Raw genomic sequence first — 27,459 nt, forward strand, 5'->3', positions numbered from 1 at the left:
CTTTTTGTGCATATGGAATATTTCTGGTATATTTTATTTCATCCCATGAAATATGTGACTAACACTTTACATGTTGCGTTTATATTTCTGTAAAGTATATATGAAAGAATCGATTTTCAAAATAGTAGACTACCTACACGTTGTCTTTATTACGCTATGATGCAACCAACAAATGCGTACAGTGTCAAGTTCCATTGCCCCCCCCAACATACAAACATTTGTTTTACTTAATATTTATATTTAAAAAACAATACTGTCACATCTATTTAAACAGACATGTGATCTGTAACAGTTATTTATCCTTAACAGCAGTCTAACTAGGGTTCCAAGCCCTAAAAAAATAACCCTAACCTAAGCCCTGTCAAGAAACAACCCTTAGCCCCAACCTAGACCCTATCAAGAAACAACCCTTAGCCCCAACCTAGACCCTATCAAGAAACAACCCTTAGCCCCAACCTAGACCCTGTCAAGAAACAACCCTTAGCCCCAACCTAGACCCTGTCAAGAAACAACCCTTAGCCCCAACCTAGGCCCTATACAGAAACAACCCGTAGCCCCAACCTAGACCCTGTCAAGAAACAACCCGTAGCCCCAACCTAGACCCTATACAGAAACAACCACTAGTCCCCAACCTAGACCCTGTCAAGAAACAACCCGTAGCCCCAACCTAGACCCTGTCAAGAAACAACCCTTAGCCCCAACCTAGACCCTGTCAAGAAACAACCCTTAGCCCCAACCTAGGCCCTATACAGAAACAACCCGTAGCCCCAACCTAGACCCTGTCAAGAAACAACCCGTAGCCCCAACCTAGACCCTATACAGAAACAACCACTAGTCCCCAACCTAGACCCTGTCCAGAAACAACCCCTAGCCCCAACCTAGACCCTATACAGAAACAACCACTAGTCCCCAACCTAGACCCTGTCCAGAAACAACCCCTAGCCCCCAACATAGGCCCTATACAGAAACAACCCTTAGCCCCCAAACCTTCAATAAACTTAATGTAGATCCTTAGGTATATGTGATATGGTAGTAGCTTCTTCTTGCGCTCTGATAAGCCAAGATTAATCTCTAATAGTGCTTATGGGGTGGGGGTTGGGGTTGTTACTGAGTGAACTAGGCCCTAAATCTCATTCTAGCAAAATTGGACAGTATATATCTGTGGTCAATGAAGAGTAGCATGTACTATACTATGTAGTCTTTGCTTACCCTTAATGCTGATGAAAAGTCTATGTTAAAGAAGACTGGTATTATTCCTTCAATTTGATGAATATAGGACTTGCCATCTTAGACAAGCTCTGTGTTCTATAAGTGAAATGTTATGTCTGGGCAGAGCCATATAGAGATGCATGGCTATATGGCTTTGAGAAGTGATATGTGTTCTAGAATACCTGGTCTATTTTCTAGAATGCTAATAGTCCATCTCTTTCATGGGACTTCTGGTCCATGTTGAGCTTGCAGTTCTTGATTGTTTACATCTGGTCATCTCAGTCTGTCATTGTACTCTTCTAGAAGAGAGGGGCGGTTTGCCTGGGATCATCTGGCAGCACACTGATGGAGTCCTCCGCCTTCCCACACAGCATGCACAACATTGTGTACTCCTGGAGTGGATAGAGGCCCATGACGTTACCGTCAGGAGAGAAATCACAGAGAATAGTCAATGCAGTTATGAGGTATTTACCATTGTGACACCCACCTTGGACCAACATTTTTTAAATAGTTTCTTTCACATAATGGTATGGAAGTCTTCAGCCCTTTTCACACCATTGTGCCGACCTGAACCTTACTGTGCTAGCTCGGATATATTCTCTATTATTACTCTGGTGGATGTGTAACCAGGCTAGCACAGTACAACTTGCCTTGGTTCGGCTTGGCTCAGTAGCGTGAACAGGGTACTATTGCACTGTTATTCAGTGAGTATTTAACCTTCAAAGGAGAAGTCTTTACCTGATAATCGTCCACCACAGAGAAGGTATACTCATGCCTGGCTACGACGTGGTCACAGTTTTTACACACATCTGCCAGGTAGTAAAGAAAGGCCACTAGTAAGATGAAAAACATCTCCAGCACAGCCACGCACACACACACCTTTCTCAGGACCATGTTCATTAGACACAAAACAGAAGAAACTGGGAGATACTATCCGAAATTGTCCAATTAGAAATGCTTGTTTTGTTTGCTGTTGCAAAAACGTTTGACCCGAAACATCACTGGAACAACATTGACTCACGATCATAGGTGACTATCTCCTCTCCATCCTCATCCTCTGTGGCCTTGTTGCTGATCAACACAAAGTCCCTCTGGTGACAGTTGGCACAGCCCAGGTAGTTCATCAGGTAGGAGCCATTCTCCAAACATGTGTTCCCCTGACAACCAGAGATGAAGGTATTTTACAGTTGACAAACAATTATCTAAGCTAGATTCCATATTCAGTTTGACAGAAAGATCCTCTTCAACGTAAAATTGATACAAGCAGTCATCATAAAATACAGAGTAATATACGGTTACTAGGTGACTACTACTGCAAATATGTTTACACTAGATTCTCAGTTTTGGTCCGATTTTTTAACCAGACTCACCCTGTCGGGGTACTCTTTCTGCACACAACCATTACACATTTTACTCCTTTTCAAAAAGCCAGCAATAGACACAGTAAAACGGGTAGTAATCTCTAACTATATGACGTGACTCGTTTTCTCACGACAGTAAATTATTATCTTTCAAATCTCAATAAAAAAGGTTTTCTTCACTGAAGCTACTTCCGCAATGACAGGCTATTCTTAACTTCCGGGAATATAACTAGAGGATGCATCTGATTGGCTCTTCGGGCCAACTATGACGAGGTGGATCAGCAGCGGTCGGGTGTTTTGTGGACCACCAGCATGGCGATCAAATTGGCCATGTGAGATTTGCTGAGTACAATAATATATAAAAAAAACTCTAGGAGGTAAGTATGGTTTCTACACTGCAATGTATGTTTCTACACAATTCATAAACTAACATGTCTGTGGTCCTGGTATCTTGAGAATGTTTTGAAAACATGTTTGTCATATTTTGAAAACGAAGCTAGCTAGCTAGCTAGCCAACCAACCAACCTCTATCGTTAGCTATCTAAACATTGACAAACGGACAGTAGTAATACAATGCTAGCGAACAATATAATAGCTAGCGAACAATATAATCCATTGTTTGCATCTACCTGTTTGTAAATTAAATTGTAAGTGAGTGTGTATTGGATAGGTTGATTGTCATGACACACCATCTCACAGACACTCAAATATTATATTGTTGGCTCCAGGTGGTAAGAAATTGCACGGTAGGCAGTGATTCATAACTCCAAAGACGAGGAAATCTTTACGTTGTAAAAAGCCTTGTCTTTGGAGTTTTAAATCAAGGTAGTTAGGTTTGAAACTGTCATTAGCTCCTTAGCTGCATATCATTTTCCCTTTCCAGAGATGACACCGACTAAGAAGACCCCAAGCGTGAAGGTGGAGGTGTCTTGCTATTGTATATTATGTCGCAAGGTCTACCTGAAAAATGTAAGATCAATCTTATTATTGGTATTATATTTCCCAGAACAGAGCACATTTCAACTGGATTACTTGTACAGTGTTAGACAGTATTTTATAGATGATAACCAATTATAATTGTCCATACAATATTGGCTACTGTGTCAGATACTGTGATTTGGTTTAGCGATTCCAGGCTGAAGCCAATTGCATGCTGTTGATTGGCATTTTTCATTATTGCCATGTCTTGAGAGATGTTATTCAAGTTCAGATTTTTTTTTTTAAATCTTCTCCTAACTATCCTACAGGACGCGCACAAGCACATGCAGAGCATGCTACACCACCGAGAGCTTGAGAATGTGAAGGGCAGGTGAGATTCAATTCCCAACCATACAGGTCTTTTGTGAACTGAATAACCTATCTTAATGCAGACATGTCTGTAATAATTAGTACCACGTCCCTACAAAAAATTATGCTTTCAAGTGTAAAGACTGACTCTATTACTTGGTAGTGGTTAGTTCCACACACCGTCTAATTTCCGTTTCTAGACCTGATATTACATTGATATGCATTATGTTTTAATTGTAATATCAATTGTTCTTCCTGTTGTGAGAACATTTTTCCACTCAGGGCACCATTGGGAATGAAATCCTGGTCTCAATTGAGCTGCGCCGAGTAACTAAAAGTTCATAAATAAATAATCACTATTAGAGAAATAAGCATGACAAGGACTAGATAAATATGCATGACCAGGACTAGAGAAATAAATGTGGCCATTTAACAAACATTTGAAAGCATGACCAGGACTAGATAAATATGCACGACCAGGACTAGAGAAATAAATGTGGCCATTTAACAAACATTTGAAAGCATGGCCAGGGCTAGAGAAATATGCCACCCCTCCTCTTCCCCAGGGATTGTAGGCACTGGTGCAAAGTGTGCAAAGTGTCCTCTCAAGGTTTGACTGAGTACGCCGAGCACATCTCCACCCAGTCGCACGGAGACAAGATCAAGAACCCGCCACGGAAGACTAAGCCTATGTATGTGGAACAAGACCTCGACGCAGAGCTGCTCTCGAAAGTCAGGGAAAGGAACAAAGAACTGCATAAGATGGAGTGAGTTCCATGTTTATTACATTGTCTCTTCATTTTAAACAACAGGAGACCTGAGAGTACTTGGTAAAATATAAATTGTTGTGCCAGTTGAAAAAATGATTACAGCTTCCTTGATGTAAAGCAGCTACATACACTACATTGTCTTTGTTGTACAAGACATGAGATACTAGAGTTTGCTTAGCGAAGAAGCCATTATTTTAGGGATGTGCATATTTCCTTTCAAGACAATTCCAAAATTATCTTGATACATGGGATATGATAAATTTCAGTTTAAAGGATTCTGTGCGATTCGTTTGATTAAAGGAATGAATCGATGCCATTCGATAGGATTACGATTCGTTGAACTAACATTTGTTGCACTAACACATACATTTTCCATTCTAAATGAAAATCTAGAGCTCATGAGCTGGTCCTCTCGCTGTGTGTGTGTGTGTGTGTGTGTGTTTTAAGGATATGACTAGGGATGCAAATTTTGGTCCATTGTTGTTGAATAAACAACCCCCATTAACCGGTTAAGAAAGGGTTAAATACTTTTATGCCGGTAAAACACCATTTTCAACAGCACACTTGATTAAAAAAATAACCTAGCAAATGACATTGGATGTTACTCAACTAATAAAGCACAATGTTGCGCAAGCCATTGAACAAACATTTGAATGCTCAAGGTGACATGCATGATCAGGAATAGGCCTACCTCTTGTTGGTCAGCGCGCGAAGCTGAGCACTGTTTGACTATGCTACTGATATTGCTTGGGGTTGATGCCAAATGACTAGTAGATCAATGACTGTCAACACAATTACTTGCTTAGTTCGACAATGAAGGAGAGGACACAGTTGTCACAAAAGAGGAGGTATTTTTGGAAGGTAAAAATAAAGTAATTTGAGCAACCCAAAAATTATGAACCTGTGATTCGTAATGTTTGAATCGATGTTCTGACCGATGCATGCTACATTTGGATCGCCTTGGGTCCATGCTACATTTGGATCGGTTTGGGCCCTGCGGGCCAACGCACTAATTTCATAAAAATTTGAGCCAGGAACCGATGCCTTTTGTTAAATCCCTACTGGCTTCATTTTGAACGTCATTCCGTTTGTCTTCCAACATAGGAAAAAGAAAAAGAGGAAGAAAAAGAAACTAAATCTAAAAATGGAAGCGCAGCAAGACCCGGAAAAGCAGAAACCTCCCATGCGGAAATTTCCAAAGAAGCCAAAGGGACAAGCACTGAAATGGATACCGCAAGTAGCTAAACTAAAATCGAAAACGCCCAAAAAACTTTCCAAAGAGAAGAAACCCCAGCAGAAGACATCACAGCCACTCAGTGGTAAGCTGGTACAAAACAAGGAGAACCGGCTCGCCTGTAAACTCAAGTCTCTGCCCCCCAGTCAGCCAGCCACACCACAGGGGCAGAGTGGAGCTCAGCCTCCCTGGCCAGAATTTAGGGGACCCCCAGGTGGAACATGCCACCCCTATAGTGAACAACACACCCAGTCTACATTGTCCCATCCCCATCAAGTTGGCAGTGAGGACAATCCTCCAATTTCTGGCAGTCCTGACATCCAGAGCCTGGGCACTAGTGTCAGAGGAAGGGGCTTCAAAGCTAGCAGGCCCAACACATTTCATAAGAGCCTTAGAGGAGCCGGAGTAAATCCTGTGACGCTACCACCAGGCCAGCTGAGGTGGCCTAAAACCAGCCAGTTGGGTTACGAATTCTATGGGCAGGCACCCAGAAAGACCCAGGATATGGACTTCACTAGTGATCACCTACCTCCAAAAGGAGCAATCATCTTCAGCCCAGAGGAGAGACTCTCTGGTAGTACCACTGCCCCCGTCTCTACCTCCAGCTCAGGTCCCTCTGGTCAGGGTGACAGCGACAAGGGCCGGATACGGAGCGTGGACGTCACTGTGATGCTACGTCAGGTCCGGAGAGCCCTGGGGGTGAGGGAGCCCCCAAGAGCCTCTTCCGTCACCCCGACTCTCACCACAACTCGAGGCCATTGCAGGGGGGCAGAGGTCGAGGCCGAGGAGGGCCTAACCAGAAGGACACAGAGGACCAAGCGCGGACCAAGCGCTGCCTCCACACTTCCCAACTCCAGCTCCCCAGTCAGCCAGTTCAAAAGCCTCCCCTCCACCACCACCTCCCTGCAGTCCTCACAGGTTAGCACTACCAGATCTGTGGCTTCAAGTGAAACTTGGCCTCTCCCTGGCAACCAAGCTAAACGAAGATCAACCCGATACCCCAAGGTAGAGGAAACCAGTAACTCACAACTGACCAAGGAAGGTGAGGGATTGGCTTCAGACACATACGGTCCGGTTAGCAGCCAAACCAATCCTCAGGAAGGTTCAACTGTGCCCCGATTGAGCACCCTTCCACGACCTACCTCTCTGAAGAGGGACTTGACCCGACATATCAGCAAACCCGGAGCCCACGAGCCTAACCTGAATGCAGCTCGCCGGATACGGAAGGGCGAGGGAGAGAAGGAGACGGGGACAGGGGCAGGGCTCAAACCCACACTGAAGAAGCTGCTCAGTTCCGCGGGGTCACAGAGGAAGGTCAACTGGAGGGAGATGTATCAGGAGGCCAACCGGAAGAAGCAGGAGAAAGTCAAAGGCATGCCCAGGTGAGGGAGGGCAGCACTTAGGACTGGTTTACTAAACCCAGGTTATGTCTTGTCTTGGACAAAAACATACTTTCAATGGATATTCTTCATTTAGAATGGATGGTTTTTAGTCCATGACCAGGAAAGCAATTAGATTATTCTGGACAACTGTGTATTTTTTTTTTAACAATGCCGTTTAAGACTAAGATAAGATCAAACTGTCTCTTTCGACTGTTGCTCTGGGAGCATGCATCTGTGTTACTCACTACAATATTATCTGTAATTGGAAGGTATTGGTTTCATGTTGCAGGTTTGGCATTGAACTGGTGAACCCCCTCTCTGACCCAGAGGGCCTGGCCCTGGACGAAGACGAGGACCTCCCCCTAACAGAGGGCTTCCAATGGGAGTCTGGTTTCCCCGACGGAGCCCCGCCCCCTGCAGCCCTACCCACTCCCTCTCTCCCACAGGCAATGCCTGCTAGTGATGTCATCAGAGAGCAACCGTCAGAGGCTCGGACGCTGGGATCGGAGCAGCCTAGCACTGTGCTGCGGGATAGCAGGTCATCCCGAGCCCCTCAGTCTTTATGTGTGAAGACTGAACCAGAGCAGTACAGGGAGGCAGGAGTGGACAGTGAGCAGAGACAGTTGAATACAAAGAGGAAAAAGAAGCGGAAAGTGGTAAGGGGAGGAGTTATTAGACAATCAGGCTGCTACTTTTCCTGCTTCTTTCAAGTCTATTGATGTTAACAAATGTGCCAGCTAGTGTTCACCCTTCTTTTTTCCTCTGTCTTTGTCTCAGGATAGTGACTTGTTAGACACCTCTGGTGTGGATCAGAGTGGGAAAAAGCAAAAGATTAAGTCAAACAGCGGTAAGTTGTCACTTAAAATTTGTGGTACCCTCCTTCCTGAAATATGCCCATATTGTTACTTCTGTGTCTACATTATAATCGGTTCTACCCCGTGTTACCATAAAGAATGAGCCCGGTATTGTCACTGGACCTATTGTAAAGAGCATGGGTAGTAATTGCATAGCTTTAGATTCTATCCCTGTAACCTCACTGAACTTAATGATTTTTCGTCATAAATTCAGCCAATTTGACGACCGCACATAGACCAAATACCCATTTGCGTTATCTCCAACTCCGGCTGCTTTCAGGAGTGCTTGCTGTTGCTCACTAGTCAGTGAAAAAAATGTCTGAACAGCTGCACTTACCCCGGAATGAGCCGGGGGGGCAGAGGGCTCAGGCACCACCCATGGCCAAATGAGCCGGGGGGGCAGAGGGCTCAGGCACCACCCGTGGCCACATGAGCTGGTGCAGAGGGCTCAGGCACCACCCATGGCCAAATGAGCCGGTGCAGAGGGCTCAGGCACCACCCATGGCCAAATGAGCCGGTGCAGAGGGCTCAGGCACCACCCATGGCCAAATGAGCCGCATTGGGAACAAGGTTCGGGGGTTTTCACCGCCAAATTTATTTGTCAGATTTACCTCTCGGCTTGCTTGTATTGTTGTTACTCGGGTCCATTACCGGTGCCTTGGGTATGGGTAGCCATGACTACAAGCACTGCAAAGTCAGCGGAATTAGATTAATTGAACTATCTCCGCCCATGTGGAGGGTTGGTCCACCGTCCCTGCAATAGCAGTTTTGGCTCCGCTCAAACCAAGTTTATTCAATCCACTGAGTGCTTCAGCTGCAAACACAACATACAAGCACACATTTATACCTTTCGAGTAGGCGTAGTCATCTCCTTGCATGTCTAAGACGGTCCTTCTCTGTTGTTAGTCAGAAACACAGTAGGCTCCTCTTACTGGTATTGTCAGGACCCTCGTGGAAGTGTGTGAGAGAGAGGACTGTAATCAGATTGTCTTTAGGCTGGTTCCGCAGCAACTGGCCTGCCTTATTAAGAACTGAAACTAGACTGTTGCCCTTTGCCTCCCTCCTCAGAAACATTTATATTCAACAATAGCATGTTTGAGCAGAATATTAACTTTCTGCTCTTCCCCTTTTTCCTCACTTTAACTTTCCATACACAAAGTTCCTCTTTGCCCTTCCTTGACCCCCAACATATACATTTCTTATCTAAAGTAATCGCCAAGTTCTGGTATGTTTAACATGAATAAATATATTTCAAGCTAGAATCCAACGGTTTATAACTTTGCAATAGAGATATGTCAACGTTTTTTTCTTCGCTCCATGTTCCATGTCACTGTTGTAACTCATTTCCATAGTCAGTCGGTGTGATCACAATTCTGTGAGTGCATCTCAATAGTCCGAAGTGTCTTTCTTTCCTTGTCTCCCCTCCTTTACCTGCACTGTGAAAGAACCGGGAAGGGGAAAGACACTCCCCAGTATTGTTGAACCGGGAAGGGGAAAGACACTCCCCAGTAGGGTTGAACCGGGAAGGGGAAAGACACTCCCCAGTATTGTTGAACCGGGAAGGGGAAAGACACTCACCAGTATTGTTGAACCGGGAAGGGGAAAGACACTCCCCAGTAGGGTTGAACCGGGAAGGGGAAAGACACTCCCCAGTATTGTTGAACCGGGAAGGGGAAAGACACTCCCCAGTATATTGCTTTGACATGTCCTGTGTTTTCCAGTCTTTACTGATGAAGGAGATGAGACTGGTGAAGACCCCCACATTAGACTATTGAGGTTCACACTTTGTCTGTGTGGTCGTTACATCCAGATTTACTCCATTCCCTGTTCTGTAGAGAATGTCCAGGTGGACCAGCTGCTAGCTGTGTCTCTGATGGAGGAGGAGCTGAGCGGTTCCCTACAGAGCCTAGACACCTCCCTGATCCAGGCCCGCAACACCCTGCAGGTCGCCTACACAGAGGTGCAGCGCCTCCTACTGGTCAAACAGCAGGTACTACGCCCGGGATGCTCACTACATCTACCTGGGTTGTGATCAGTAGGGATGAAAGGGAAGGAAACAGAGGTTCTACCTGGATTTTTATTAAGATACACATAGGAACGACCCTGAACACGACCCTGGTATAGAGGATGAATAGATGAAGTGTGGCATCGGTTTCACTTTTGTTGTCTGTGTTGCAGGTTACCACAGAGATTAACGGTCTCCGAGCCAAGCGTATTGAGATCCTGCAGGGGATGCAAGGGGCAGTGGCAGCAGCTACGGTGCCTACCCAACACCCCTCACTCCTTCCTCTGTCCAACCTCCGTATCCCCTCCCCCACTGGGCCCACCTCTGCGGCACCCATGTCGCCCTATCCCAATCTGACCCCGGCTTACCACTCCACCCCCTCTGCCATACCCATCCTAAACCCCACCCCCTCCACCTCAGTGAGCCTGCCTGTCAAAAAAGAGCCTGCCTCTCTCAACAGCCAGTCTCGTGCCACCCCCTCGCGCAGTCCTGTCATTTCCTATCCCCTCGTGAACCCTCGCTCCACCACCCCTGTCCTCGTTCCCTCACCTCTACCCATCCCCATATCCGCCAAACCCCCTTCCACCACAGTAACCCTTCCTGCAACTACACCACCTGCTGTTGCGACACTCGGCCAGCAGAGGGTGGTGGGTAGCTCCACCTCACTGTCTACCAGCACCAAGCAGCTGAGGGGAAGGCAAAAGAAGCAGAGCAACGAGAAGGCCAACAGGAGGACCAAGTCAAAGCAGGAAGATGTTCAAGACCAGAGTTCAACGGCCAGTTCCACTACCAGTGACTCGGAGGACTGGGAGGACCAAGAGGACCAAGAGGGGCTCACCCTCACCTCTGTCCACCTCACACAGGGGCGGAAAGACCCTCTATTGGGGCAGGAGAAGGACGGGGGTAAAGGGGGTGACGAAGGAGACAGCGACTGCTACGTCGAGACAGTCACTGTAGAGCGCCAGCTGAGATCCAACATGGACGTCGTCGCCATCGATGACTCGGACGTCGAGGAAGAGCCGGAGGCCATTGTTCCACACACCCCAGCTCCCGCACAGCTCCCCTCCACCTCTCCTGCCCCACCTAGGTCTGTGTGTGTGGAGGTGAACTCTAGCGGTACCCAGACAGTCAGGGTTAAGGAGGACCAGAAGGACATCAAACTAAAGGACACCAGCTACGGGTTAGTCTCTTTACTGTACATTTACCATAAAGGAATAAACAATATCTCAAGGACCTAGGTATCAATAACAGTAATGGAAGCTAAATTGTTTGGTAATTGCTAGATCAGTGTTTCCAGGCGTTATGTTATCAGAGTATCAACCCACATTGTTGCATTAGAATCCTCTTTTGAATGCAATGCCCCCACACACCCCCCCTAATGTGAAATACCTGTGGTTTCTGTTTCCCCAGCAAAATGAAGTTACCCCCTGTAACTGTGAAAGAGAAACATAGTCCCCCAAGTGAGTTACCTGCTTCATATGTCCACTTCCACCATTTTTTGGGCTGAAATGAAAATGTGTCAATTAGTCATAAACATTGAATGTTAATACCGCACAGCGTGAGTGTATTATATGTCTTTCTGTTTGTAAGCCAGTCTACACAGTGTATGAGTTTCTGTCTGTTCCATAACTAGTGTTTGTGATATGGCTCCGTTTCCTGGTTTTGACCCTCTATCTCTCCCCCCTCAGAGTGTGCCGACGTGGCTGAGGAGCAGGAGCCGTCTCTGGGGAGCTTCGAGGGCCACACTGGCACCGTCCATGACCTCCAGATCCACGGGGGCTTCCTGTATACATGTTCAGGGGATAACACAGCACGAGCATATTGCCTATTGGTGCGTATATGACAGGGGTCTTACACATTTTCTTGCCCAGGGACCCCCTTGCAGGCAATTAAGACCCCCCCTGACAACCGGTGACCCAGAGACCCCTGTTATACGTTAGCAACATTTCACGTCTTGTCATCTCAGGTGATTGATAACGGCAAGGAGAAGTAATCAACATTTTAAAATTAATAGATTTGGTAGATTGTTTTTCAATGTTTTGACCTACCCACATTGTAATTGCAGGAAGTCTGAACTCTAACATGGCTTATTAGCTAGAAAGGTAACTCAAAACACATGTTTGCTAAAACAAAGGTTTGCCATATGTTGGTACAAAGTTTGGACACCTAACTCAAGGGTTTTTCTTTATTTGTACTGTTTTCTACGTTGTAGAATAATGGTGCGACTTCAAAACTATGAAATAACATATATGGAATCATGCAGTAACCAAAAAAGTGTTAAACAAATAAAAATGTATTTGAGATTCTTCAAAGTAACCACACTTTGCCTTGATGACAGCTTTGAACACTCTTGGCATTCTCTCAACCAGCTTCACCTGGAATGCTTTTCCAACAGTCTTGAAGGAGTTCCCACACATGCTGGCTGCTTTTCCTTCACTCTGCGGTCCCAAACCAACTCAATTGGGATGAGGTCGGGTGATTGAGGAAGCTAGGTCATCTGATGCAGCATTCTTGATCAAATAGACTTTACACAGCCTGGAGTTGTGTTGGGTCATGTCCTGTTGAAAAATAAATGATAGACCAACTAAGCGCAAACCAGATGGGATGGCGTATCACTACAGAATGCTGTGGTAGCCATGCTGGTTAAGTGTGCCTTAAATTTTTAATAAATCACTGACAGCGTCACCAGCAAAGCATCCTCACACCACCTCATCCATGCTTTACGGTGAGAACCACACATATGCTGAGATTATCCGTTCACCTACTCTTGAGTCTCACAAAGACATGGCGGTTGGAACCAAAAATCTCAAATTTGGACTCATCAGACCAAAGGACAGATTTCCACCGATTTCCACCGATTTCCAATGGACATTCCATTGTTTGCGTTTCTTGGCCCAAGCAAGTCTCTTCTTATTGATGTCCTTTAGTGGTGGTTACTTTGCTGCAATTCGACCATGAAGGCCTGATTCCCACAGTCTCCACTGAACAGTTGATGTTGAGATGTGTCTGTTACTTGAACTCTGTGAAGCATTTATTTGGGCTGCAATTTCTGAGGCTGGTAACTCTAATGAATGTATCCTCTGCAGCAGAGGTAACTGGGTCTTCCTTTCCTCTGGCTGTCCTAATGAGAGCCAGTTTCATCATAGCGCTTGATGGTTTTTGCGACTGCACTTGAAGAAACTTTAAAAGTTATTGAAATGTTCTGGATTGACTGACCTTCATGTCTTAACCTCTCTGGGGTAGGGGGCACTATTTTGACATCCGGATGAAACGCGTGCACAAAGTAAACTGCCTGTTACTCAGGCCCAGAAGCTAGGATATGCATCTAATGGGTATATTTGGATATAAAACACTCTAAAGTTTATAAAACTGTTAAGATGATGTCTATGAGTATAACAGAACTGATATGGCAGGCGAAACCCAGAGGCCAACCCCCCCCCCAAAAAAAATTCAGCCTACCACTATTTGCAATAGACCTTTTGGAGTGCCAACAGAAGATCATCAAAGGTAAGGCATATTTTATATCGCTATTTCTGACTTTTGTGTCGCACCTGCCAGGTTGAAATGTGTTTTTCATGGCGGGGTGCTGTCCTCAGATAATTGCATGGTGTGCTTTCGCCATAAAGCCTTTTTGAAATCTCACACAGCAGCTGGATTAGTTAAGCTTTATTTTGATCTATTACACTTGTGATTTTATGAAAGTTAAACATTTATAATTCTGTAGTTTGAATTTTGCACTCTGCAATTTCAACAGATGTTGGCCAGGTGGGACGCTACCGTCCCACCTGCCCATAAGAAGTTAAAGTAATGATGGACTGTCATTTATCTTTGCTTATTTAAGCTGTTCTTGCCATTATATGGACTTGGTCTTTTACCAAATAGGTCTATCTTCTGTATACCACCCTTACCTTGTCACAACACAACTGATTGGCTCAAACTCATTAAGATGGAAAGAAATTCCACAAATGAACTTTTAACAAGGCACACCTGTTAATTGAAATGCATTCCAGGTGACTTCCTCATGAAACTGGTTGAGAGAATGCTAAGAGTGTAAAAAGCTGTCATCAAGGCAAAGGGTGGCTACTTTGAAGAATCTCAAATATAAAATATATTTTGATTTAACACTTTTTGTTTACTACATGATTCCATATGTGTTATTTCATAGTTTTGATGTCTTCTATTATTCTACAATATAAATTTGATTTGACTAGCAGGCAGGCTTACAATGCTGAGATACTGTACTTTTGTCCCTGGGGTGTTCAGAGCAAAGCGTGCCAAGCTGTGTTTGAGGGCCACACCAACAAGATCAACTGCCTGCTGGTGTCATCTCTGCCCGGCCTGCCAGCACGTCTCTACACCGGCTCCAGTGACCTCACCATCCGCTGCTTCAGCATCAAGGTACCACACCCCTTTCATCACACAGTGCCTTCAGAAAGTATTCACACTCCTTGACCTTTTCCACATTTTGTTGTGTTACAGCCTGAATTTGAAATTGATTAGGTTTAGATATTTTCGGTCGCTGGCCTATCCACAATGCCCCATAATGTCAAAGTGGAATAATATTTTTCAATTTTTTTTTACCATTTAATAAAAAATGAAAGCTGAAATGTTTTGACTCGCACTGTGTGCAATAATAGTGTTTAACGTTATTTTTTTTTTATGACAACCTCATCTCTGCACCCACACGCATACAATTATCAGTCGAACAGTGAATTTCAAACAAAGATTCAACCACAAAGACCAGGGAGGTTTTCCAATGACTCGCAAAGAAGGGCACCTATTGGTAGATGGGTAGAGCATTTTAAAAGCAGACATTGAATATCCCTTTGAGCATGGGGAAGTTTTTAATTACACTTTGGATGGTGTATCAATAAACATACAGTCGTCCTTCCTAATGATTTCACCAAGAGGCCAATGGTGACTTTAAAACTTTTAGAGCGTTTAATGGCTGCAATAGGTAGTTGACTGGTCGATTGTTTGGTCGATAGGCTGTTGGTTGACCAAGATTTCTTTAGTTGAGCAGTCGCAATGTTTATTTTTTGTGTTGTATAAGACACCTGTCTGATTCGCGCCTGTCTCAGTGGACTAGTCCATTGTGGAGGCCACGGGGATGGCATAGTCCATCACTAAGACATGTTGTACTGAAATTGTATGTGAGTTATATTATGTAAAAAATAATGGTGCCACACAAATAAATCAAATGTTCTTTCTCCCGTGTTGGATATGTTCGCTGTCCGCGGTTCTGAAACATGATCTTCAGTGCCCTGTAGAATTGTCACCTTTCCCTATGTTGCTTTGTGCATAATAGCAAATGGTTTATTTGACATGTATTTAACTAGGCAAGTCAGTTAACCCTTCTGGGATATGTGGGACGCTAAAAATTGTTACGGCAGACTGATATTACTTATTTATTGAGTGTTTACTCTTTTCCAAACAGACAGAAAAGGTATATTGTAATTTAACAGCACCAGTTTGTCACACTTAATATGCACACAACTCTTATAGCCTATAGCCTCCTTTTTCTTGTTCCAATAATGATGATGATGATGATGATGATGATGAGCTTTGTAATAAGTAATGCCGTTTTCATTAGTAGGCTTAGTATAGCAGCCTTGTATAACCACCTGTAGGCCTCAGAGAGCATCTTGTTTAGTCTTTAATACCGTAAGTTACTTAGGCCTATATTTCAGTATATAGGCTACTGGATCATTTGTTAATTCCATCACACAGCGAGACATTCACGTTTTGAAATACAGTCAAGCATTTTTAGTTTAAAAATTAAATAACCAAAGGGAGCGTTGAATAATTAGCCTAAACAAAAGTAAAACGCAATTCACTAATCCATGCAGCTGTTTTTAGTCTGCTGTAATAAAGGCTTTATATATATTATAAACATGTTTTTTGTTATGACTCTCTTGTACACTTCGTGTTTACACTGTTCCAAATTGTCAGAAGAAATAATATTGTAATCTAACAGCAACAGCTTGGGACACTACTCACACAACGCCTGTTTCCTATACCCTCCATCTCCAGTCATTTCCACAACCAAGTCAAATATCTCCCACAGATCTGTCTTCCCTTTGTTTTCCTGAGCAACCAGTAAACATTCTCCCGTTTTCAAGTGTTTTTTTCACGTCCTCCGCATCCATTTTGCTGTCACGTGTTTGTTTTTTGGTGTTTGTTTATCGATGTGATAATGATATGCTATAGGTCAGGCCCTATTGGTCGCATGCCATGCGTATTTGTTTCACGTAAAGAGAGCAAGGTTTGAGGGAATAGGGAATGTTTTTCCTGAACAAATTAGGGATTATGGTAACAACTTTTCATTCAGAAACGAGTAAGAAACTAAATGGCTGAAATTGTTGCAGCTTCAGCACAGAGAGAGCAATTAACACTTGCTGTGGTGCCTTCACTGCAGTAGGGAGGAGAGCGAGACAACGTGCGCCAATCACACAGGCACTCGCTATAAAAATGTTTTAGTCTGACCATCAGGCTCTTTCTTTAGTCATTTGTGTCTTAATTATTTAATCAAAATATGTGCTTGAAGCATCAGACAAGCTCAGTGCATATGTAGTTGGTTTTATTCAAACACATAAGGTGTCTGTCTATATATGGAAAATAAGTTTCAACATTCCCCCCTGGGGGACAGCCCTAGTGATAGGAGAAAACAGGATGGATCAACAACATTGTAGTTACTACACAATACTAACCTAATTGACAGTGGGAAGAAGGAAGTATGTACAGAATAAAAACATACCCAGAAAGACGGGTATGCTTCTTCAAAGGTTTGACTCGGGGGAAGGGGGGGGTCATTTAAATTTGATATTTCTGGTCACTTTGTCATTATGATGTATTGTGTGTAGATGGGTTATCTTTTGATTTGAGAATGATCTTCCTATACATCACCTCCCCTCTCCCTACTGTATATCTCTGGTCCTCATCTTCCTAAACATCTCCCCTCTCCCTACTGTATATCTATTGTCCTCATCTTCCTATACATCTCCCCTCTCCCTACTGTATATCTCTGGTCCTCATCTTCCTATACATCACCTACCCTCTCTCTACTGTATATCTATTGTCCTCATCTTCCTATACATCACCTACCCTCTCTCTACTGTATATCTATTGTCCTCATCTTCCTATACATCACCTCCCCTCTCCCTACTGTATATCTCTGGTCCTCATCTTCCTATACATCACCTACCCTCTCTCTACTGTATATCTATTGTCCTCTTCCTATACATCTCCTCCCCTCTCCCTACTGTATATCTCTGGTCCTCATCTTCCTATACATCACCTACCCTCTCTCTACTGTATATCTGTTGTCCTCATCTTCCTATACATCACCTACCCTCTCTCTATTGTATATCTATTGTCCTCATCTTCCTATACATCACCTCCCCTCTCCCTACTGTATATATATTGTCCTCATCTTCCTATACATCACCTACCCTCTCTCTATTGTATATCTATTGTCCTCATCTTCCTATACATCACCTCCCCTCTCCCTACTGTATATCTATTGTCCTCATCTTCCTATACATCTCCCCTCTCCCTACTGTATATCTATTGTCCTCATCTTCCTATACATCACCTACCCTCTCTCTATTGTATATCTATTGTCCTCATCTTCCTATACATCACCTACCCTCTCCCTACTGTATATCTATTGTCCTCATCTTCCTATACATCACCTACCCTCTCTCTATTGTATATCTATTGTCCTCATCTTCCTATACATCACCTCCCCTCTCCCTACTGTATATCTATTGTCCTCATCTTCCTATACATCACCTACCCTCTCTCTATTGTATATCTATTGTCCTCATCTTCCTATACATCACCTCCCCTCTCCCTACTGTATATCTATTGTCCTCATCTTCCTCCTTTCCCTCTTCAGTCAAAGAAGTGCCTTGAGCAGATCTCTCTGTCCGACCGGGTGCTGTGTCTGCACATTCACTGGAACATCCTGTACGTAGGCCTGGCAAATGGATCTGTGGTCAGCTTTGAGGTCAAGGTGAGTGTGTCTAAGCCTGGAGTCCAGGTCCTGAAATCATAAAGCATCTCAGAGTAGGTGTGCTGATCTGGGATCAGGTCCCCCTTATCCATATGATTTTATTCTCTCTCCATTACGATCAAAAAGGCACAACCGATCCTAGATCGGCACTCCTTCTCTGAGACGCTTTGATTGGTCCTCTATTCAACATGGTAGTTCCTAGTTATAGCTTGGATCAGAATATGATACAAACAGTTGTTCTCTTCCTCTTCTCCTTCCTCTCCCTCCCTCTCTCCCCTGCAGACCCAGAGGCAGCTGGATGTGTTTGAGTGCCACGGCCCACGGGGGGTGAGCTGCCTGGGCACGTCCCAGGAGGGTGCGCGGCGGGTGCTGCTAGTGGGCTCTTACGACAGCACCATCAGCGTACGTGACGCCAAGAGTGGTCTGCTGCTGCGCTCACTGCAGGGCCACACTAAGACCGTCCTCTGTATGAAGGTGAGGAGTCGGGTAGTTGATATGATCTAAAATAGAAATCTTATCGTGTGTCACCACTGTGTCCTTGGGTCCAGGGTCAGGGGTCAATTCCATTTGAATTCAGTCAATTGGGGAGTCAACCCCGACCTTTTACCGAGAACACATTTCCCTCTTAGACCATATGGACAGGAGGGACCTGATCCCGGGTCAGCATTCCTACGCTGATCCCGGGTCAGCATTCCTACGCTGATCCCGGGTCGGCATTCCTACGCTGACACGGCATATTTCAGGGTTTGTTCTCCTGTAATGTTCTGAATGTGATGCAATCAGTGTTTTATTCTCATTTTGGACACTAAAGTTAACACTTGGCATGTTAATGTAATGTTAATTTGTTGGTGGTCTTGAACGGACAACTGACTCTGCCTGTCAGGTATGATCATTCTTTCCCCATTTGTCTGATGTCAGGTGGTGAATGACCTGGTCTTCAGCGGCTCCAGTGATACGTCTGTCCACGCCCACAACATCCACGTGAGTGTCTAACCCCTCCCATCACTATCCTTTTTCACATAATCATCGTAACACGTTCATTCCTGTATGACGGAACAGTCACATAATCTGTGGATGTAGTTGATTTATTTGATTTCAGTCTTTTTGTTTGACATCTTCCTCGCTGCCTCTGTGTCTGTCCATGCGTAGACGGGTGAGCTGGTCCGTATCTATAAGGGTCACAGCCACGCAGTCACAGCGTTAGCCATCTTGGGGAAGGTCATGGTGACAGCCTGCCTGGACAAGTTGGTGCGTGTCTACGAGTTACAGGTGGGTCTGCCTCATCCTACTCTCCTTCAATGGCTTTATCCACTCACTCAGATTACTAGCTTATCTGTCGCTCTGTCTGTCTGTCTATCTCGTTCTTTCTCAATTCCATTCAATATGCTTTATTGGTACATATTGCCAAAGCATACTTTGGATATTTACAATATGAAAATAATAAGAATCAAAATTGTCAACGGGACAACGGTAACAACAATAACCAAGGGTCAAAATAACCATACATTCAACAATAACAATAAGCATACAGTAGAGGACATGTGCTGGTTGATTGGTCTGTCAGACACTGTCCCTCATCTGATGGCAGGCAGCAATGTAGTGCGCTGCCAACCCACAGCTCTCTGCGTCCTCCCCCAACAGGACAGGTTGCCTATCCTCATCAGAGAGGTCTTTGAAACCTTGAATAAGGGTTTCAAATTTGGGGTAAATGACACTATCTAATTGTTTTATATTTTTGATGTTTTGTCAGGAAATGCAGCTCTGTTCTGCTGTGGTGCGGTGGTTGCAAAGCCTTTCCTTTACAGGGAGCTAAGTATTCCTGGTCTAGCCTTCTCAATGGCAAGGCTGTGCTCCCTGAGCCTGTACTTTGTCAAGGTTTTGATCAGTAATTATGGTCAAATAGTTAGCAACGGTGTACTGTCAATTTAGGGCCAGATAGCACTGCATTGTGCTTGTTTTTCCCATTAAGCTATGTAGTTTTGATTGTGTTGTAATTTGTTTTATTAGAACAGGTTTGTGAACACAACCCCAGGACCAGCTGGATTTGATTAAAACATATTTGTTTACCTTTTATTTAACAAGGTAGGCTAGTTGAGAACAAGTTCTCATTTAAAGCTGCGACCTGGCCAAGATAAAGGAAAGCAATGCAACACAAACAACAACAACAGTGTTACACATGGAATCAACAAACATACAGTCAATAATACAATACAAAGTCTATTATACAGTGTGTGTAAATGAGGTAGAATAACGGAGGTAAGGCAATAAAAATAGGCCATAGTGGTGAAATATTTGCAATATAGCAATTAAACACTGGAGTGATAGATGTGCAGAAGATGAGTGTGCACGTAGAGATACTGGGGTGCAAAGGAGAAAAATAACAGTATGGGGATGAGGTAGTTGGATGGGCTAATTACAGGTGGGCTATGTACAGGTGCAGTGATCTATGAGCTGCTCTGACAGCTGGTGCTTAAAGCTAGTGAGGGAGATAGGAGTCTCCAGCTTCAGTGATTTTTGTAGTTCGTTCCAGTCATTGGCAACAGAGAACTGGAAGGAAAGGCGGCCAAAGGAGGAATTGGCTTTGGGATGACCAGTGAAATATATCTGCTGGAGTGCGTGCTATGGTGGGTGGGTGCTGCTATGGTGACCAGTGAGCTGAGATAAATCGGGGCTTTACCTAGCAAAGACTTATAGATGACCTGGAGCCAGTGGGTTTGGCAACGAATATGAAGAGAGGGCCAGCCAGCGAGAGCATACAGGTCGCAATGGTGGGTAGTACATGGGGCTTTGGTGACAAAACGGATGGCACTGTGATAGACCGCATCCAATTTGCTAAGCAGAGTGTTGGGGGCTATTTTGTAAATGACATTGCCGAAGTCAAGGGTCGTAGGATAGTAAGTTTTACGAGGGTTTGTTTGGCAGCATGAGTGAAGGATGCTTTGTTGTGAAATAGGAAGCTGATTCTAGATTTCATTTTAGATTGGAGATGCTTAATGTGAGTCTGGAAGGAGAGTTTACAGTCTAACCAGACACCTAGGTATTTATAGTCGTCCACATATTCTAAGTCAGAACTGTCCAGAGTAGTGATGCTAGGCGGGCGGAAGTTGTGGGCAGCGATCGGTTGAAGACCATGCATTTAGTTTTTCTTGCATTTAAGAGCAATTGGAGGCCACGGAAGGAGAGTTGTATGGCATTGAAACTCGTCTGGAGGTTAGTTAACACAGTGTCCAAAGAAGGGCCAGAAGTATACAGAATGGTGTTGTCTGCATAGAGGTGGATCAAAGAGTCACCAGCAGCAAGAGTGACATCATTGATGTATACAGAGAAAAGAGTCGGCCCTAGAATTGAACCCTGTGGCACCCCCATAGACTGCCAGAGGTCCGGACAACAGGCCCTCCGATTTGACACACTGAACTCTGTCTGAGAAGTAGTTGGTGAACCAGGCGAGGCAGTCATTTGAGAAACCAAGGCTGTTGAGTCTGCCGATAAGAATGCGGTGATTGACAGAGTGGAAAGCCTTGGCCAGGTCGATGAATACAGCTGCACAGTATTGTCTCTTATTGATGGCGGTTATGATATCGTTTAGGACCTTGAGCGTGGCTGAGGTGCACCCATGACCAGCTCGGAAGCCAGATTGCGTAGCGGAGAAGGTACGGTGGGATTCGAAATGGTCTGTGATCTGTTTGTTAACTTGGCATTCAAAGACTTTAGAAAGGCAGGTCAGGATGGATATAAGTCTGTAGCAGTTTGGGTCTAGAGTGTCTCCCCATTTGAAGAGGGGGATGACCGCGGCAGCTTTCCAATCTTTGGGAAACTCAGAAAATACGAAAGAGGTTGAACAGGCTAGTAATAGGGGTTGCAACAATTTTGGCAGATCATTTTAGAAAGAGAGGGTAAGGATTGTCTAACCCGGCTGATTTGTAGGGGTCCAGATTTTTCAGCTCTTTCAGAACATCAGCTATCTGAATTTGGGTGAAGGGGAAATGGGGTAGGCATGTGCAAGTTGCTGTGGAGGCTGCAGGGCTGTTGACCGGGGTAGGGATAGCCAGGTGGAAAGCATGGCCAGCTGTAGAAAAATGCTTATTGAAATTCTCAATTATTGCGTATTTATCGGTGGTGACACTGTTTCCTAGCCTCAGTGCAGTGGGCAGCTGGGAGGAGGTGCCCTTATTCTCCATGGACTTTAGTGTCCCAGAACTTTTTGGAGTTTGTGCTACAAGATGCAAATTTCTGTTTGAAAAAGCTAGCCTTTGCTTTCCCAACTGCCTGTGTATATTGGTTCCTAACTTCCCTGAAAAGTTGCATATCTCAGGGGTTATTCGATGCTACTGTATTACGCCACAGGATGTTTTTGTGTTGGTTAAGGGCAGTCAGGTCTGGAGTGTACCACGGGCTATATCTGTTCCTGGTTCTACATTTTTTGAATGGGGCATGCTTATTTAAGATGGTGAGGAAAGCACTTTTAAAGACTAACCAGGCATCTTCTACTGACGGAATGAGGTCAATGTCCTTCCAGGATGCCAGGTCAATTAGAAAGGCCTGCTCGCAGACGTGTTTTAGGGAGCGTTTGACAGTAATGAGGGGTGGTCGTTTGACCGCAGACCCATTACGGACGCAGGCAGTGATCGCTGAGATCCAGGTTGAAGACGGCAGAGGTGTATTTGGAGGGCAGGTTGGTTAGGATGATATCTATGAGGGTGCCTGTGTTTACGGATTTGGGGTTGTATCTGGTAGGTTCATTGATAATTTGTGTGAGATTGAGGGCATCAAGTTTAGATTGTAGGATGGCCGGGGTGTTAAGCATGTCCCAGTTTAAGTCACCTAACAGCACGAGCTCTGAAGAAAGATGGGGGGAAATCAATTCACATACGGTGTCCAGGGCACAGCTGGGGCAGAAGGTTTTGGATGAGGGGACTGTTTTCTATGCTCAACTCTTGACATTGCAGGGCTTGTTAATGATATGAGAGCCGGTCACTGTATTTTAGATGTTTCTAAAACTTAATTGCTCTTTTTTGAGTTTTTATTATTAGTGGATATTGGCCCAATTCTGCCCTGCATGCATTGTTTGTAGTTTTCCTCTGGACATGTAGGAAAATCTTACAGAACTCTGCATACAGGGTTTCAATGGGGTATTTGTCCATTTGGTGAAATCTTGTTTTGCAAGAGTACCCCACACCTCACTGCCATAAAGTGCAATTGGTTCAATGACACATTTGATTAGTTTTAGCCAAATTGTAATAGGTGTTTTCAATTTGAATTTGTTTTTTAATAGTGTAGAATGTCCTGTGTACTTTCTCTCAGTTCATTCACTGCCTCATTAAGGTGTCCAGTTGAGCTTATTTTTAAACCTATGTAATTGTAGTGTGTGTAGTACTCTATATATTTTGTACCAATTGAGAACTTTGTTCCTAGTTCCCTGAGATCTGGTTCTTCTCTGGAAAATAATTATTTGAGTCTTTTTGAAGTTTACTGCCAGGGCCCAGGTCTGGCAGTACTGCTCTAGCAGGTTCTGCTGTAGGCCATGTGCTGTAGGGGACAGCAGGCACAGGTCATCTGCGAAGATTAGACATTTAACCTCTGAATTGTGGAGACTAACACCAGGGGCTGAGGATTTTTCTAGAATAGTGGCCAATTCTCTCTGTCTGCCTCAGTCTGTCTCTCTCGGTCTCCGTCTGTCCCTCTCGGTCTCCGTCTGTCCCTCTCGGTCTCCGTCTGTCCCTCTCGGTCTCCGTCTGTCCCTCTCGGTCTCCGTCTGTCCCTCTCGGTCTCCGTCTGTCCCTCTCGGTCTCCGTCTGTCCCTCTCGGTCTCCGTCTGTCCCTCTCGGTCTCCGTCTGTCCCTCTCGGTCTCCGTCTGTCCCTCTCGGTCTCCGTCTGTCTCTCTCGGTCTCCGTCTGTCTCTCTCGGTCTCCGTCTGTCTCTCTCGGTCTCCGTCTGTCTCTCTCGGTCTCCGTCTGTCTCGCTCGGTGTCTCAGCCTGGCCGTCTCGCTCGGTCTCCGTCCGTCCGCCTCGCTTTTGCTCTCTCTCCCCTCTGTCTCTCTGAAACAAATCATACTTGATTTTAAAGTGCAACACACTTAATAAAAGAACACACACAATATAAGATGGTGAACCATCTCTGTCCTGCGATCCTCTCTTTCTGTCTCTCTCTCCTCCCTCCCTCAACCCTTCTTTCTCTCCACAGTCCCACGACCGGCTGCAGGTGTACGGGGGCCACCATGACATGGTGATGTGTATGGCCATCCATAAGAGCGTGGTAAGTGAGCTTGTTTAGTCAGCCCAGAAGCCAACCCTCCTGCCTGTGGGCCTAGAGGCAATATGAATAACATCTACATCCAGTACATTGGAAAGGGGACTACTGTGAATGCATTGTACAGTTGATAGAATTGACAAAATTGAAAAGAGAAGTTGTGGACAATAAACTACTCTTCTCTCCTAGATCTACACAGGCTGCTACGACGGGACCGTCCAGGCCGTGAAACTCAACTTGATGCAAAACTACCGCTGCTGGGTAAGAGAAACACGCTGGGATTTACCTTCAGAATATTTCCTATCGTTTTGTCTGACAGGTCATTTTCTGACCTGACCTTTGTGTGCAGTGGCACGGTTGCTCGCTGATCTTTGGCATGGGGGAACACCTCCTGCAGCACCTGCTCACCGACCACAGCAACCCGCACCTGCAGACCTTCAGGTGTCGCTGGAGGAACTGCGACGCTGCCTTCGCCACGCAAGACTCCTCCCACCTGGTAAGAGACAGACAGACAGGTTTGTAGACAGGCTGACTGACGGACAAAGACAGACAGTAGCTGCTTGGTTTACCTGAATTTCGAGACTCCTCCCAGCTGGTAAGAGACAGGCAGACAGGTTTGTAGACAGACAGGTTGACTAATGGACAAAGACCAACAGTAGCTGCTTGGTTTACCTGAATTTCGAGACTCCTCCCACCTGGTAAGAGACAGGCAGACAGGTTTGTAGACAGACAGGTTGACTGATGGACAAAGACAAACAGTCAACCTGTCTGTCTACAAGACTCTCTGCCTGAATTACAGATCTTGTTATTACAGATGATTATTCTGTCAGAAATGCAGAATTGTATATAAGGAAGAGAGGGGGGTTATTGTCAATGTTTCAGTACCTTGTCTCCCCCTTGTCTCTACAGGACCTGCCTAGCCACATGCAGACACATGTAGAGATGGACAGCAAGCTGAAAACATGACAGTAGAGAAGACATGCTGTTTCCCCAGTTCTTACTTCTGCGGATGTGTGGTGCTGAGTTGACACTGATCTCTCACCATTAGAATCAATGGCTCCATACATGGAGCCGGGCTGGAATTCTGGCATTCATTCTTCTTGGATAGTAGGAGTTGGGACCCCATTCAGTAGGCAAATGTTGACGAGGGAAGGAGATAGAACTGAACTGTTTTCTTGTTCAGAGTAATTTCTCACTTTGTTCATCCTTTAACCCCCTGCTCTTCCCTGGTAAGAGGACACCAGTACGACTAAAGGTTGTGACATGTTTTTAATGGACCTTGGTTTACAACAGGGATCATCAACTAGATTAAGCCATGGCATGATTTTTCATGAGCGGATTAACATAATTACAAATCATTTGTTGACTGCAAATTGACCGCAAGAAGCCCAAACAAATATATTTGACTAAAACATAATCATTTCAAACCTGGCATATGTTTGTATATGATCACATATATCTCTGTATTATGCCTGGGAATATTGTGGGACAGATTTCCAAAATTAAAACTTGGGAGTCTTATGGTCAACAATTTAAAATAGTAATTTTCAGAACTTGGATGGGCTAAATAAAATCAGTGGGCTGCTAGTTGGGGAACCCTGGATTACACGGTTCTACAAGGCTGTGGCTCAACGTCAGCAATTGTATTGGAACACTTGCTAAATAGCCCATACTGGACACACACACTAACACTTACACACAGCGTATAGATTATCACTGCATAACCACACTGTAACTGATCTGTTGACATGGGCTGGTCATACATAACTACTATACACAGTCTTGTGTAGGGACTTCTATTTCATACATACATTCAGACATCTATGGCGCATGTACAGGTTACTGCCAAAGTAAAGGAAACACTTGAGTCAATGAGGGATTCAAAGTATAGTGAAAGCAGGTGCTTCCACACAGGTGTAGTTCCTGAGTAAATTAAGCAATTAACATCCCATGGTGGTTATTTGGGCTGCCTAGGCTAGAAGAGTTCTGGGACTGAAATAGAGGTCTCAAAGGACCATAGGGGGTTTGAAGTGTCTCAGTCACCAGATCTCAGTGCAATTTAACACTTATGGGAGATTCTGGAGTGGCGAGTGAGACAGCGTTTTCCACCACCGTCAACGAAACACCAAATGGTGGAATTTCTTGTGGAAGAATGGAGCATTCCTCCAATTGAGTTCCAGACAAGGTGCATTGAAGATGTTCTGGCTCATAGTAGCCCAACCCCCTATTAAGATCATTTATGTTGGTGTCTCCTTTATGTTGGTAGTTACCTGTATGTATTGATATGCTGAGCGTGCACACACATGTACAGCAACAATAGGAACGTGTTTTATTAATTCAGAAAAATGTATAGGATTTTATTTGGTTGGGAAGGATAATATTTCCCATTTCAGTGGTGTAAGACAGACCAATGCTTACTGTAAAAGCACGGACATAAGGATGATTGACACACTTTTTTTTTTTATGGTTTTGGATTTGCTGTGATGTGAGACCAACTCCTAACACACACACGTCTGTTTAGACATGATTTGTCATGTTATTTTCCAGTCTGTATTGGAAGGGGCTCACTATTAAAGCTGCAGTATGTCACTTTTTATTTTGCTCACTATTAAAGCTGCAGTATGTCACTTTTTATTTTTCTCACATAGAAATGTGAGATCTGTCATTCTCATTGAAAGCAAGTTTTTAGAAGCAGATCTGTTCTATGTGCGCAATTTCTTTGCTTCCCGTTTTTGCGTCTTTTATTTGAGGTTTTGTACACCAGCTTCAAACATCTGAATGTACAATATTTTGGGTTATTGAAAAGATATTTCAGTGTTTTAAATCGTGCAATGATCCTCTACATCATACATGGCTTGTTTTGTCAAACTTTAATTAGGCCAACTATTAAAACATTTTACAACCAGGAAATGGGGGCGCGATTTCTGCATTACTTTTTAAATGTCTAAAAAAGACCACCCGTTTCTCAGGCGTGTGAAATAAATACATAATAATAATACCGTATGGCAGCTTTAAATGCCCCACAGTGGAGTTCTGAATATTTGATGGAAACACTATATGACAGGGGTATTGAACTCTTACCCTATGAGGTC

The 27,459-nt window shown here is 44.5% G+C and overlaps 2 protein-coding genes across 5 annotated transcripts; one reads left to right on the forward strand and one right to left on the reverse strand.

Annotated features, from left to right (window-relative positions):
- Window position 1: 1 nt before the first annotated feature.
- churc1 (churchill domain containing 1) lies at window positions 2-2,840 on the reverse strand. Its single transcript, XM_036984786.2, has 4 exons — window positions 2,580-2,840; window positions 2,231-2,366; window positions 1,948-2,018; window positions 2-1,601 (listed from the first exon to the last, which is right to left on the reverse strand). The coding sequence occupies exons 1-4, from the start codon at window positions 2,616-2,618 to the stop codon at window positions 1,509-1,511; spliced, it is 339 nt and encodes a 112-aa protein (XP_036840681.1). The 5' UTR covers window positions 2,619-2,840; the 3' UTR covers window positions 2-1,508.
- Window positions 2,778-27,277, forward strand: znf106b (zinc finger protein 106b). 4 transcript variants are annotated; one of them, XM_036984782.2, is made up of 20 exons: window positions 2,778-2,947; window positions 3,454-3,539; window positions 3,818-3,879; window positions 4,424-4,624; window positions 5,732-7,243; window positions 7,533-7,899; window positions 8,021-8,090; window positions 9,933-10,087; window positions 10,276-11,282; window positions 11,513-11,562; window positions 11,791-11,933; window positions 14,366-14,500; window positions 18,003-18,119; window positions 18,402-18,593; window positions 19,038-19,100; window positions 19,269-19,388; window positions 24,302-24,373; window positions 24,557-24,628; window positions 24,717-24,863; window positions 25,277-27,277. In XM_036984782.2, exons 2-20 carry the CDS (start codon window positions 3,456-3,458, stop codon window positions 25,331-25,333), a joined length of 4,626 nt encoding a protein of 1,541 aa, XP_036840677.2. In that variant the 5' UTR covers window positions 2,778-2,947; window positions 3,454-3,455; the 3' UTR covers window positions 25,334-27,277. The 4 variants fall into 4 exon arrangements, with proteins under 4 accessions (XP_036840677.2, XP_036840679.2, XP_036840678.2 ...); XM_036984783.2 differs by having other exon boundaries at window positions 2,780-2,947; window positions 4,433-4,624; XM_036984784.2 differs by lacking the exon at window positions 5,732-7,243.
- Window positions 27,278-27,459: the final 182 nt, after the last annotated feature.

The sequence above is a fragment of the Oncorhynchus mykiss genome, chromosome 8, assembly GCF_057628025.1.
Source record: "Oncorhynchus mykiss isolate SJ-2025 chromosome 8, ASM5762802v1, whole genome shotgun sequence".
NCBI lineage: Eukaryota > Metazoa > Chordata > Actinopteri > Salmoniformes > Salmonidae > Oncorhynchus > Oncorhynchus mykiss.

Bases quoted from the DNA above. Each gene is read 5' to 3' on its own strand.
- churc1 (XM_036984786.2), bottom strand. From the start codon at position 2,618: ATGTGTAATGGTTGTGTGCAGAAAGAGTACCCCGACAGG. The intron at 2,367-2,579 runs GTGAGTCTGGTT...TCTGGTTGTCAG, and splicing joins AGAAAGAGTACCCCGACAGG to GGGAACACATGTTTGGAGAA. The intron at 1,602-1,947 runs GTAAAGACTTCT...TATCCACTCCAG, and splicing joins CTGTGGTGGACGATTATCAG to GAGTACACAATGTTGTGCAT.
- znf106b (XM_036984782.2), top strand. From the start codon at position 3,456: ATGACACCGACTAAGAAGACCCCAAGCGTGAAGGTGGAGGTGTCTTGC. The intron at 3,540-3,817 runs GTAAGATCAATC...ACTATCCTACAG, and splicing joins GCAAGGTCTACCTGAAAAAT to GACGCGCACAAGCACATGCA. The intron at 11,283-11,512 runs GTTAGTCTCTTT...CTGTTTCCCCAG, and splicing joins CTAAAGGACACCAGCTACGG to CAAAATGAAGTTACCCCCTG.